Source organism: Gadus morhua, chromosome 18 (genome assembly GCF_902167405.1).
Source record: "Gadus morhua chromosome 18, gadMor3.0, whole genome shotgun sequence".
Lineage (NCBI taxonomy): Eukaryota > Metazoa > Chordata > Actinopteri > Gadiformes > Gadidae > Gadus > Gadus morhua.
Window position 1 is genome coordinate 21,141,577 of NC_044065.1, and position 13,040 is coordinate 21,154,616.

Consider the following 13,040-nt stretch of genomic DNA (forward strand, 5'->3'; position numbering starts at 1 on the left):
ATATTATGGAAACACTGACTTCTATCTATTAACTCAAAATGACTAATCTGAATTATATCATATACCATACATTAAAGGACGCTGTGTATAGTAGGATGGGTCATATTGTCCAATCAGGGTTATTCTCGTATTCTTATGTCCATCAAACAACAGCTCCCTGTTTAAAGTCAGTGTGTCTGATTGGTGCAACATAAGAAAGCCTCATGTTCCTTTTAACATTGTTATCTTATCTTTATTATCACAATCCATATCATCTCAATAACTTGAACTAATCTTGGCGGAATCATTGATAAACCTAGTAGTATTACTGGTATTGGCCTGCAGGGTGCATGACATCAATTGGTTTACCTGTAGTTTATCAAAGGATAGAAACAATTAGTAGCAGAATATATTGCTAAAGTGATGATACATTTGTAAACGTTTTGAAATGAGTTTAGTCAAGAGAGCGATAGAAACGCATTATTGGTGTTGAATTATGGCCAAGGCTCTGAATCGACATTTTTTAACGGCTCTGGTAACGCAGGAAAGCGCGTTACTATAGTCTAGTAAAGTAGTGTAGTTACCGATATTTTAAATGTAATGCTTTACTTTACTGCGTTACCCAAAAAAGTAATATCGTTATTGTAACGCGTTATTGTAACGCGTTACTTTGTAATGCGTTACCCCCAACACTGCCTATCGGTAAGGCAAAGACATGTAGGGATGTGTAGGGACCCTAGTCATGCTACTGCAGAGGTTTGGTACTATTTTTAACAATATTAGTGGTTAAAAAATGGCGATTTTGTAAGCATTCACACTGCCCCTAGCCAATAACATGGCAGCCATTTGGGCTGTTACATTGCTCCGGACGTTCGCGGGCAAGCTCTATACTCGACTATCAATGAAAAAAGTGTCTGGAGGGCTTATTTTAAGGGTCTTCATACCAAAAAAGACCCTGGGTTCAATTTTCGCCGGAATTACACTTTAGGTGCATTCAGACCAAAACCCGAAGTGAATATTCTACTCGTGTTACTCACGGAGCAACCTTGTGCAAACCGCAAACGTTGTCAATTTTTTATCAAAAGTTTTATCAGAAGTTAAGCCAAAATTAAGCCAATATTCAATGTCGAGTGAACAGGGGCAAATTTTCGTTATCACGCAAAAATGGTTGTGAACTTCGCCATTTGCGCCGCAGCATCTGAGCCATTGGCTGGCGAAAAGTTATCATCTATTCGCGACTATCTTTCTATTCGTGTTCCATTACAATGCTGTACTTCTCTAGTTGTGTTTATCATCAACGATGGGTCATTGTTCTTTAAGATATTAGGAATAAATAATTGATCACAGATGCATTACCTCAGTTGTGCATAACTGAGGTCGACAGAGTGTGAATGGGATGGGGATTAAGAGGCAGAATGCATCAAATATACGTAGTAGTTAGACCCTGACCCTGTAGTACTACAGGCTTAGGGGTCCGGGGCTGTGCTCTATTAGTGGACTAGACAGGTCCCCTATCGAGCCAGACCGGACCCCTAAGTATTTTGGCAGACCACCGTATGTTTTGCCATTCTTTAGCTTGGATTTGCTGCAGGCTTTAGAGGTTTTGAGTGCAGGACCCTAAAGCTCCACTCATTAGCATTATACCTGCGGGTCTCTCCGCTATCCCTCGAGAGCCGGGCGGTGTATGTAGAGGGTCTCTGGTTGACTAAGGGGACCAGAAGACACGTCCCAAATGGGTCTCTGAGTTACAGCTCTCTGTGGGTCCTGAGGTTACATTGGCTTCGGCTCTAGATGATCGAAGCAATAATGAAGTATTTTTATGTTCTGATCGGGATGGTGTTTCAGGTGCTTTGATGGTTGTTCTAGAATTGCCAGGACAGGAATCATTAGTCAGTGCTTCTAGAATACATCTCAGAACTACAATCACATCTAGGCTGTTAAAAAAAGCATGAACTGGTTCATTGGTGCTTTTTCATGTGTTTGCAATTGGACTTGGAATCACTGACCCCCATTCACTTATTTTTTTCTTTCTTTTCTTATTACCATACTTTATAATTGCTAGCTCACAAAATCGTTTTGTGATTTATATTTCTGTTAAAGGAGCATTTCACCGTTGGAGGCATGAATATGTATTGAAATTGGGTCCTATATGTAGTCGAATGATAAAATAAAATTCTAATTTGGTGCTGTCTTGACTGAGAAAAGGCAGAAAGTGACTTTTTGGCGCTTGTGGATTGAAGACAACAACTCCCACCATGCACCACGATGCACAGCTTCGCTGGCCACTCCCGCTGATCTAGATCTCCGCCTATCGGACACCTCGCTGTTACATCTACCAAGCTGATACCGCAAGACTGCTTGAAAATCATTTCACACAACTTTTCTAGTAAAGATCCAGTACCTTCAGCCATTGTACTTCAGTTTTATCACCAGCCTCTGTTAGCTTAGCTTCAGACGCTGTGGATGTTAGTTTCTGCTGGTGAAGTCCCACCCACTGGCACTGCTCTAATAGGTCAGTAGCGTCAGTGGGTCCCACCCCCTATAGGGGGGTGGGACTAGTGCTTGTAGTCTTACGAGAATCCTCCCCTCTTACACTTCCTATTTACTTCTACGCAAAAATCGTCATATTGCGTCATCTTAAACAGGAAGTGTTGGAGATCGATACGGATATCTCCAGTCTCTCCAGAAAATAAGGGAATTATGCAGGACCATTCAAAAATATGAGTGGGTTTCTAACAATACAAAGCTTAATGGAAATGGGTGAAGTTTCCCTTCAACCTCATTGATAAAAAGCTAATTCTGACCAAACCGAGCCAATGTCGTCTGGGACATAAAGTCAAGACATCAGCCAATATCACAGCCCAGATAAAGGACATTCCTTTGAAAATCGAAGCCCAAAGTTATTCGATTTCAGTATGCGCACAGAAATAAATTATTCCCGACACGTTATTTTATGAAACTGAATTGTAAATGTTTTATTACGAAGCAAATTACCAGTGATAAATGCACTTATTTGGAAGCGCTGTCTTTCAGATGTCCTATCTTTGCTGAGAAAGACCTCTCATGTATCCTTAGTTTCTCGCTGAAGTCCGCCTGGAAAACACACAGACAGACAGACAGACAGACAGACAGACAGACAGACAGACAGACAGACAGACAGAAACACACACACACAAATATAAAGAGGACAATAGATAAACACATTTCTAAAGGACAAATTAACGTTTGACCATTTAGGATAAATAAAGTTACAAAGTTTGCAATGTTAAAGACCTAATGATCATGCCTTGGCATGCATTGAGTCATTCCCCTGGAGTAAAACATGTAAAATAAGGAAGACCTCCCCCTCTTGATTTATTGTTCCATTGCCATTTCGGAGAGGAAATGATTTGAGTCCTTGCCAGGGAAAAGCAAACCTTCGCTGTCACCGAGTCATTCCTACTCCTTGACCTGCAGCTGTCCTCAGAAGAGCAGCTTTAGTTACTACAGAGTCAATGTTGGGCCCCAATTAGACCTGTCAATTGTTTGCTCCTGTGTTTAATGGCTATAAGGACATACTTTCATTGCATCAGTTACTGTATACTCTCCAGAAATGAAACTGTTCCCATGAAGGTTTTCCCCTCATCCATATGCTTGCCAATTTTGCTGCAACTTAGACCATATAAGGTATGATGAGAGCCACATGCCCAGAAGGCCCCCCCATGGACGCACACATGGACACATGCACACGCACACACACACACACACACACACACACACACACACACACACACACACACACACACACACACACACAAGGAGCAAGGGAGTTTTTCCTCCACTTGTTTTCATTTTGCAAACACAGAGGGGAGAGAGAGACAGAGAGAGAGAGAGAGAAAGAGAGCGAGACAGAAGGAGACAGAGAGAGAGAGAGAGAGAGAGAGAGAGAGAGAGAGAGAGAGAGAGAGAGAGAGAGAGAGAGAGAGAGAGAGAGGGAGGGAGGGAGGGAGGGAGGGAGGGAGGGAGGGAGAGAGAGAGAGAGAGAGAGAAAAAAACAGTATTTTATTAAGCATAATATAACAGTAAAGGGTCAAAGTGCAAAGTAAATTCATAACCGTTTCCTGAATCAAACTATTGACATGGTATAGTGCTCTGAAGATGTGTCATCCTTCATGATGCTTCACTGCACCAAAAGCAGCAACTGAAATGATATTGCTGTCAACTCTCATATGAGCCACTCGGAGGTCTAAGAGGAGCAGGACTCATGGAGACTGACAGGAGCAAGGTGACAATCTCCTCCACCTGTGTGTGTGTGTGTGTGCAGTTATGTTGGTGTGTGTCTGTGTCTGTGTGCGTGTCCGTGTCTGTGCATGCTGTTATATATGTGTGTGTGTGTGTGTGCACTGGTTAGGTTTCAAAAGACCAAACCGTCCCTATGTAGCTGTTCAGGACTTGGTTAAAACAAGAGCGCTCTCTCTTTCTCTTTCTAATACCAACAAGTTCAGTTATACTATTACTGCCCCTGGCCGACATAGCCTATATAGTCTAAAATACTAAACATATAGCCTGTATCCAAAACGTATAGCCTACATACATAATATATAGCCTATATACAAAACATATAGCCTATAAACAAAATATATAGCCTATATACAAAACATATAGCCTATATACAAACACACAGGTATAGCCTATGTAATAAATATATAGCCTATGTACTGAATATCTAGCCTATGTAAATATATAGCGTGAATACAAAATATAAAGCCTATTTACTAAATATATAGCCTATGTACTAAATATATAGCCTATAAACTAAATATATAGCCTACGTACTAAATATATAGTCTATATACTAAATATATAATAATAATAATAATAATAATACATTTAATTTAGAGGCGCCTTTCAAGACACCCAAGGTCACCTTACAGAGCATATAGTCATCATAAATTGTTTAAAAAAAACCAAAAAAGACATTGTGGAAAAAATAAATAAATAAATAAACTTAATAAATAAAAATAAATAAATAAAACAAAAACAAGACAAAACAAACAAACAATCAAAACAGTGATCAGTTAGACGTTGTGTGCGAGTTGGAACAGGTGAGTTTTGACTTGAAGGTTGTAATGGTGTTTTATGTGTTTATATAGCCTCTGTACTAAATATATAGCCTATGTACTAAATATATAACCTATATACTAAGGGAGGCCATCCCTCCAGCGTTGTGTTGTTGGAGGCTAGCCCTCCTATGCGTGGTGGTGTTGGAGGCTAGCCCTCCCTAGCGCGGTGTGGTGGTGTTGGAGGCTAGCCCTCCCCAGCGTGGTGTGGTGGTGTTGGTACCTGGAGGCTCCCCATCATCTCCTTGGCCAGCTCCGACATCACCTCCTCCACCTCCTGGATAGACCACTGCCCAACGTCCTCCTCCTCCTCCACCACCAACTCTCTCGGCCGCCCTTCACTGTTGTCTGCCTGCTGTTCACCCCCTGACTCCTCCTGATTGGCCTGTGTGAGACAAACACAAGGTCAGCCAGGAAGTAGTCTAAAAGCCTGTCTCAAAGGTTTTAAAGTTCAACTTGACAAAGCACACGGCCATAGGCCATAGGATTAGACAGATTTGATTTCATGTATTCCAACCTATGTGACACACACACACACACACACACACACACACACACACACACACACACACACACACACACACACACACACACACACACACAGGGTCAGATAAAGGACGCCGTCCCCCACATGCACATAAACCGACCATCTTACATATGGAACTACTACTGTGTGATAGGAGACAGAATGTGATCAACACTGCAACTTTAAGAGAGCACAATGTGAACAATGCGTTTGTGGGGTACGCCATATAGCTATATAGAAAGAACGGCCTTGATTTGGTTCCCTCATCCTCAGCTCGTATCAATCATGTCCTCTGCTGTAGCAATGTAAACCTGAATATCAGAAGCAGGGTCTGTCCCTGTCCAGTGTCGATCACAGTCCAGCCCATGACCAACCCTCAGCGCCCTCCCGGTAATGGCTTTACTCAGCCATGGGGTGCTTGAGAGTACACAGTAGATCTTTGTTCTTGTCTCGGTCTCTGTCTGAGTGACACAAAACAATCACTTCGATCATTGACCATTGCACAGCGCAAATGGTTGATGAACCATTCAGTGTTTTGTGTGGTTTCAGTGTTTTAAATACTATTTAATGGGATAGGTTATGCATGTTGAAGATGTCCCTGCAGATATACTCTAGTCGTCTATTTTTATTCTAAATAACAAACACTGGCATTTTAAATGGCCCTTAATTTCATCCTTCAACCAAGTGATCATGTCATGCTCCACAATGCAGAGCTTCTAGAAGGATCCCGGGTTCATGTCAGAGGTTCAGGGACGGAGGCTGGCAGTGACACCAGGTGAAGAATTTATAAAAACAAACAGAAAAAAGTTGATACATTGTCACACTACAATCATCGTTACCTCTCGTATTAGGCTAAAATAAATTAAATAGTAGATGAGGGACACCTCTTCTACTATTTCATTTGTAGGCCTTTGATTTTAAAGGTTTTAACTTTTCACTTATAGCCTACTACATCGATCTTTACTAAAATCTGATGAACAAAAACATATTTTATTGCCATTTCAATTATTTTGAGCGTCCAGTAAAGGGCTTTCTAAATCAAATGTCCTATTGCTATCATCATTAGGTATTTACAGTGTACAGTGGAAACCTATTGTTATTGTTGCGTTTGGGTCTTATTATTTATATTTGGAAGCGCCCGTATCTCAACCTCTGAGTGGTAAAAAGTTTTCAGTCCTTTAGGCGTCCCTCTTACTTAGTTCTCGAAATAGGTTTGGTGCCAACATTCCTAAAGGGGGCGCTATAACTTCTTGGTTCGGTTAACGCACGGCTTGGCCACCCTGATGGCCAACCCTTATTTCGCATGCTGATAATTTTGTCATGGGAGCCATAATGTACGTCTGGGTAGATTTTGCGGTACATTAACGTAGAAAATCTTGTTCTTCATAACCATATCGTCAAATGAAAAAAACATGTTCATATTCATGATCTATGCACTTTCCTGATGAAGATTTGTTTAATGGAATTGATTGAGTAGAAAATGAATGAGTAACGGCCAATTCAATATATATGCTCATTTGCAAATATTATTCTACCAACCACAAGCCAGCTTCAGAAGGAAGCAGAGGCTCCTCAGCCCTCTGCCACACACATGATTCACCAGAATCTCTCCTCCTACATGTATAATGACACCTCACTGCCACAAGCCCTCTTTCTTGGTGACTCTACCGTCAAGGGAGTCAAACTTCCAGCTTGTATCACGTACTGTCTGTTTAATGGTAAGATTAGTGATTTCATTAATCTTTTACCTCAACTTCTTCTCTGACATACGTCAGTCAAAATAGTCATTATGCATGATGGGACTAATGATATAATAGACTATATATAATCCGCCAGACTGCATCTAGAATTTGAGGAACTATGTTTTAAAATTGAATCCTTGGGAATGTGCTGCATTCTATCAGGTCCCATCCCTCCTCCTTCTAGGGGCTCTGAATATTTTAGTCGTCTTTATGGACTGCATCAATGGCTATGCCACTTCTGTCGAGCTGCTGGTTTTAATTTTATTTCCAACTTTGATTCCTTTTGGACTAGGCATGACCTCTTTAACACTGACCGATTCCACCCCAGCAGGGAGGGAATCAGGCTGCTCACCTCCAGCCTATTGAACTACATAGCCTTTGGTATTGACTGACACCATGCTCAGCCGGACCCTCCTCTAGTCCCCCCACGCTCCGGAGCAATGCACTATCCCTGTATTAACTAGGCCAAGAAAAACACGTGTGCACGCTGCCCTCAGTGCCAACATCATAAACCTGCTACCTGTGTCACAGCAGGCCTTTTGCTCTACTACTCCACCTATCGCGTCTCCACAGGCTCTCATCACTGTACAAATCGAATCAAAAAAGGAGAAGTAGGAATAAATGCTCCCAGGTATGTGGGCCTAATCCTACCTGTTCCTAAGAAACCATACCTCCCATTGGAAAAAAACGCTACTCTAATAGTAAAGCTTGCTCTGCTGAACATCTGGTCACTCATAAAAAAGTAGTTTTTAATCAACGATCTTATCTGTACAGATAAACTTGACTTCCTACTTTTTACGGAAACTTGGCTTGACTCAGTAAACTATAACATTACCCTTTTTGAATCTTCTCCCCCCAAATACAACTTCATGAGTGTCAACCGTGAAAATAGACGAGGGGGAGGAATAGCTAAAACTTTTAAAGCTTCTTTTCAGTGTCAACAGTCATTTTACGGCGACTACGCCTTTTATGAATATCTTTGTGTAGTCATTAAATGTTGTCCCAGAATCCTGCTGTTAACCATCTATAGACCCCCTCATTTACCAGCTGCAGTTTTCCTTGAAGAATTTTGTGAATTGCTGTCAGAAATCTATGTTCATTTTGAAAGCATTGTTATATCGGGTGATTTCAACATCCATGTAGATAATCCTGAAAAAACTCATGCAAGAGATTTTCTGGCGGTGATAGACACTTTCAACCTGACACAATACATGCAGGACCCCACTCATTCTCAGGGCCACACACTCGATCTTGTCATCACAAAAGGTCTAACAGTCTCTACACATGTTGTTGACCTAGCCTTATCTGACCACTGTTGTACTTTCTTTTGAAGTCTATATCTCCCCTTACAACCAGAATAGCTCTATGATGATTAGAAAGAGAGCTATAAATGACAACACTTGTGATCTTTTTGAGCAAGCACTCTTAAGTCCACAAGCCCATTTCCACAGACCGCTGATGACTTACTAGAAAACATCAACATAAGAATGACACATATAATGGATGACATTGTTCAATCAAACTGAAGAAATCCGATCCCGATCCCAAATCCGCGATGCAAACAACACTCGTGCGTTTGCATCTTTTTTTACAAGCAAAGTAGAGAACATTAGACAGCAGATATCATCCACATCGCATAGGATTACTCACATTGATCAGCCAACTACTCGGAGTAATGAGTTTACTACTTCATTACTGAACGGCATTTTTCCCTAATATGACATTAGTCCCTTAAAATGGCTGTTGTTAAGCCTCTACTTAGAAATAACTATCTGGATGGGTCTATTCTCAACAACTAAAGGTCCATATCAAACGTACCCTTACCTGTCAGGTTTCAGAGAATATCATAGCACTGAAACAGCCCTTATAAAAGTAGCAAATGATATTCGGCTAAACCATGACCATGGCAAACCACAGTTCTGATGCTGTTGGATCTCAGTGCAGCTATCGACTCTGTTGACCACAGCATATTACTGCATAGACATTAGCACTGTGTGGGTCTCTATTGCATTGTCATCAGCTGGCTTAGGACCCATTTAGAGCATATACGTTTTTATGTGTCCATTGGAAATATGACCTCAACACCTACGTCCTTAACCTGCGGTTTCCCTCAGGGTTCCATCCTAGGGCCATCCTTTTGTTTGATTTGTATATGCTCTCGCTTGGCCACATAATAAAGATTCACTCGATCTGCTACCATAGCTATGGCGATGACACACAGATATACTTAGCCCTGTCTCCAAATGAATTTGCCCCCCTAGGATCCCTCTATCGATGTCTTAGTCAAGTTAAAAACTGGATGTCACAAAACCTTGCTAAACTGACCACCGACAAGACTGAAGTCATAATTTTTGGAAAAAAGGAGCATAGACATACTCGGCACAAAAGGTAGCCTACACCGGGAAAAATCTTGGAGTCAATATTGACAGTGACCTAAGTTTCAGTAGCCACATGAAGGCAAACACAAAATCTGCTTAGTAATTTCCATATTTTTGTTTTATTTAAACTATTTTCATCTGTGATCTTTTTATGATATGATTTTTAACTATTTTAATCTACGTGACTTTTTGCCTTGAACTTGCCTTGCCTTGAATAACTCTGGGACTGCTTGCAGTCCCAACATTGCTGATTATAATTATAATTATTGTTATTGTTATATGTCATCATCATCCTTCCATCCGTCTCCTACCTCTTCTTGCTCCTGGCTGAGTGGCAGGTCTAGGTCCTGGTCAGCTGACATCCCCTCTTCCAATGGAGCGATTGCATCTTGACAAATCACTTCAATGGTTCTCTGGAGCAGAGAAGGTAGATGAATTGTCATATCCCCCACACACACACACACACACACACAATATTACAAGAAGTCTCACCTCTATTCCTATAAGAGCCTGTTCTCTTGGGATGGTGAAGAGGAGTTCATACAGTCTGTAATGCTGGAAGAGGCTGTTTACAAAAGGTTAAATTAAGTAACTCTCTGAAAATCCACCAATAATGAGTGAATGCTACACCTGGTTAAAGAAGCCCTGGCCAGAATAAATCAATTCACACAGCAAGATTCCCTTGATGGATTGTCTCGTTTACAGACTCATCTCATTCCTGAGAAGCTGTGTAGTTTACATATTTTTTGATGTTATAAATAGCTGCAGTAAAAACGTAGCAAACTTATGGTTTAAATAACAACATTATAAGCTATTCATACTTATTTCATATATTGAGTTTATTCTTTTTCTTTCTATACTAGTCTTGAATTAAAGATGTATGATGAAACACATGGGGGAGGACGGCGACCTGTTTGTGACGTGCTCTACCAGGGCAGTGGCTTGCTCTGCACTGAGAAGAGGAACGCCCGCCCCCTGCTGGAGGGCACCGTTCAGTGCGTTGGCTAAATCCATCCAGTTCTCCACAAATCCAACTCCCTTATCTAGAAGATGACCGGAAAACCCACACATTTGAAATCAGACACATCGCTGGTGGCATTTCTTTGAAACGTTGAAAATAAATCCTAAGATTTACCATATCCAATGACTAGCAGGTTGAATCATCGAGATTTAGCAACAAAGATTGTTCCTGAATCAATTGGATATGGCAAAAATTAGGATTTATTTTTACCTAATGAAACATTAATACTAAAAGTAACTAAACAACAAGACCAATTTGTTTAAATAATACCTTCGAAATAAATCCACATTAATGATATGCATGATTATGAGCTTTGCTTTGCCTATTGCCTGACAGAGCGTTTACATTGAACATGTGGGGTACATCTCTGAACATCTACGTCCAGACACGATGCTCTGTGTTTCCTCTTATTTTGTGACCTCCTTTGATGTTGTCCAGCAGCCTTTGGAAAACGGCCATGCTGAAGGAGATCTGGGCGGGGCTGAAGCCCGACTCCTTGGCCCACCAGAACCCAGAGCTGTAGTAGTCGAGCAGGGCCACCTCTCTCATGCAGCTCTGTCTCTGGCCCAGGCCAACGGCCACTTCCAACTCTCTGCAAAACAACAACAATCTAATTAATAGGATAGCCTATAGCATCTCACTTGATAGCCATTGGATCTTATGATACAACAAACTGCAGGTTGTGATTAAAGAACAGCTAGATTGATTTCTGATGGTTTAGATTCTAGACTCGATTGCAGGCCAGCTGGACAATGTCTGGAATAAATGAGATGCAGACCTGGTGAGGCAGCTGTCAGACGGCTATAAGACGGATTGATGAGAGTTGTAATTTATCAATGATAAATATGCATGCGAGGTTTTCACGTGAAAGTTGAAGGTGAGCAGCTTAAACGACACGGAGCCGATTTGTTGGTGAAACCCAATAAGTCTTGTGCGTTTCGGTGCCCGTGACCGCACATTTCTGAAACCATGTCCCAGGGTGGTTTCAAGTATATCCGGACCTATGCGGTTTCGTGTTAGGATTCGTGTGGACGCCTGAAACGCAAACGAAGACGTCATTGCCCCCCCCACCAGCTAGGCGACGTCAGAGTTGCGTTGATTATTATTATTTTTTTATATGTATTATTTTTGTAGCTTTAAACACAGACCCTTGATAAATGTAATTACTAACTGGACATTAAAAAGTATTTGAAATACTTTTTAATGTCCAGTTAGTAATTACATTTATCAAGGGTTCAACCTTTTAAATTGATCAGAAATACTGTATTTCTGATCAATTTAAAAGGTTGAATCTCCTCGTTATTGAAAGTTTGTATACATCGCGCAGGCTGTATGCGCGCGGGCTTGATGCACTCCACTTTTTTCTGTGGAGAACCGGCGCCTTGAATATTTACTACAGCGTTTCTACAGCTCGATGCGGTTGCGCAATGATTGTTGTGGAGATTGTTTTCGACTGTTTCGGCTTCGTGTGGACGGGGTCTAAGCTGACTCACCCCAGAACTTCATCCAGAGTCATCTGCAGCAGAGAGCTGATTCGTTCCTGGCTCATCGCTTCCCATTGGAGGAAACGAGTTCCTTCCTCCTGAACATTAAAGAAAGACCATTAAAACAACATAACTGATGCACACAACGTCTTCAATACGGCTCATGTTTGCGTTTCTCATGTAGCAAGAGAAATAAACCTAAAGTCTACTTTTGGTTCTTCCTTCTCCCCGTTTTCGACCTCTGCGGACATGTTGACGTGTCGTTACCTTGACGACGGGAGGAACCGGATATTAGGCGCGAGTCCACTCCCCCCGCCTGGGCAGTGCGCGTCCACGACTGTGGGGCACAGAGCTTTCATTCATGATGACGCCAATCGCAGCAGATAGTAAATGCTGCCCAAACTTTCTCTGCGACACTGACGCACATTTCATACACCCATTCGTTCCGTCATGAGATGAGAACACGCCTGTCAGGCAGGATTCGTCAATAAAGTTTTGAAATTATGGAAGATCCTGAGCTCGCAGGATGCAAGCCAATCAGAAGGGACAATGCCATAATTCAGCATGAGAACTAACATTTATTTAGGCTGCATTTGGCAAATAAAACATAATGGAAGTGCTGTTATTGTACTCAACCTTGAACCATGTTGACATCAAGAAGGGCAGTGGAGTACCACAGTGAAGGAAAACTCTGTTACAAGTAAAGGACATTCAAAAATCAGTAATCATTAAGTAAAGTATTGGCATCAGAAAAATATATATAATCAGGAAACCACAAATAGCTATATATTAGTAATGAGCGAATTAGATA

The 13,040-nt window shown here is 41.4% G+C and overlaps 1 protein-coding gene across 4 annotated transcripts; it reads right to left on the reverse strand.

Annotated features, from left to right (window-relative positions):
- Positions 1-332: 332 nt before the first annotated feature.
- Positions 333-12,570, reverse strand: cabcoco1 (ciliary associated calcium binding coiled-coil 1). Of its 4 annotated transcripts, XM_030340991.1 has the most exons (9): positions 12,439-12,517; positions 12,239-12,327; positions 11,165-11,337; positions 10,635-10,767; positions 10,217-10,289; positions 10,036-10,137; positions 5,302-5,463; positions 2,974-3,072; positions 333-348 (listed from the first exon to the last, which is right to left on the reverse strand). In XM_030340991.1, the coding sequence occupies exons 1-8, from the start codon at positions 12,478-12,480 to the stop codon at positions 2,989-2,991; spliced, it is 858 nt and encodes a 285-aa protein (XP_030196851.1). In that variant the 5' UTR covers positions 12,481-12,517; the 3' UTR covers positions 333-348; positions 2,974-2,988. The 4 variants fall into 4 exon arrangements, with proteins under 4 accessions (XP_030196851.1, XP_030196853.1, XP_030196850.1 ...); XM_030340993.1 differs by lacking the exon at positions 333-348 and having other exon boundaries at positions 2,929-3,072; positions 12,497-12,570; XM_030340990.1 differs by lacking the exon at positions 333-348 and having other exon boundaries at positions 2,929-3,072.
- Between the last annotated feature and the right edge of the window lie 470 nt (positions 12,571-13,040).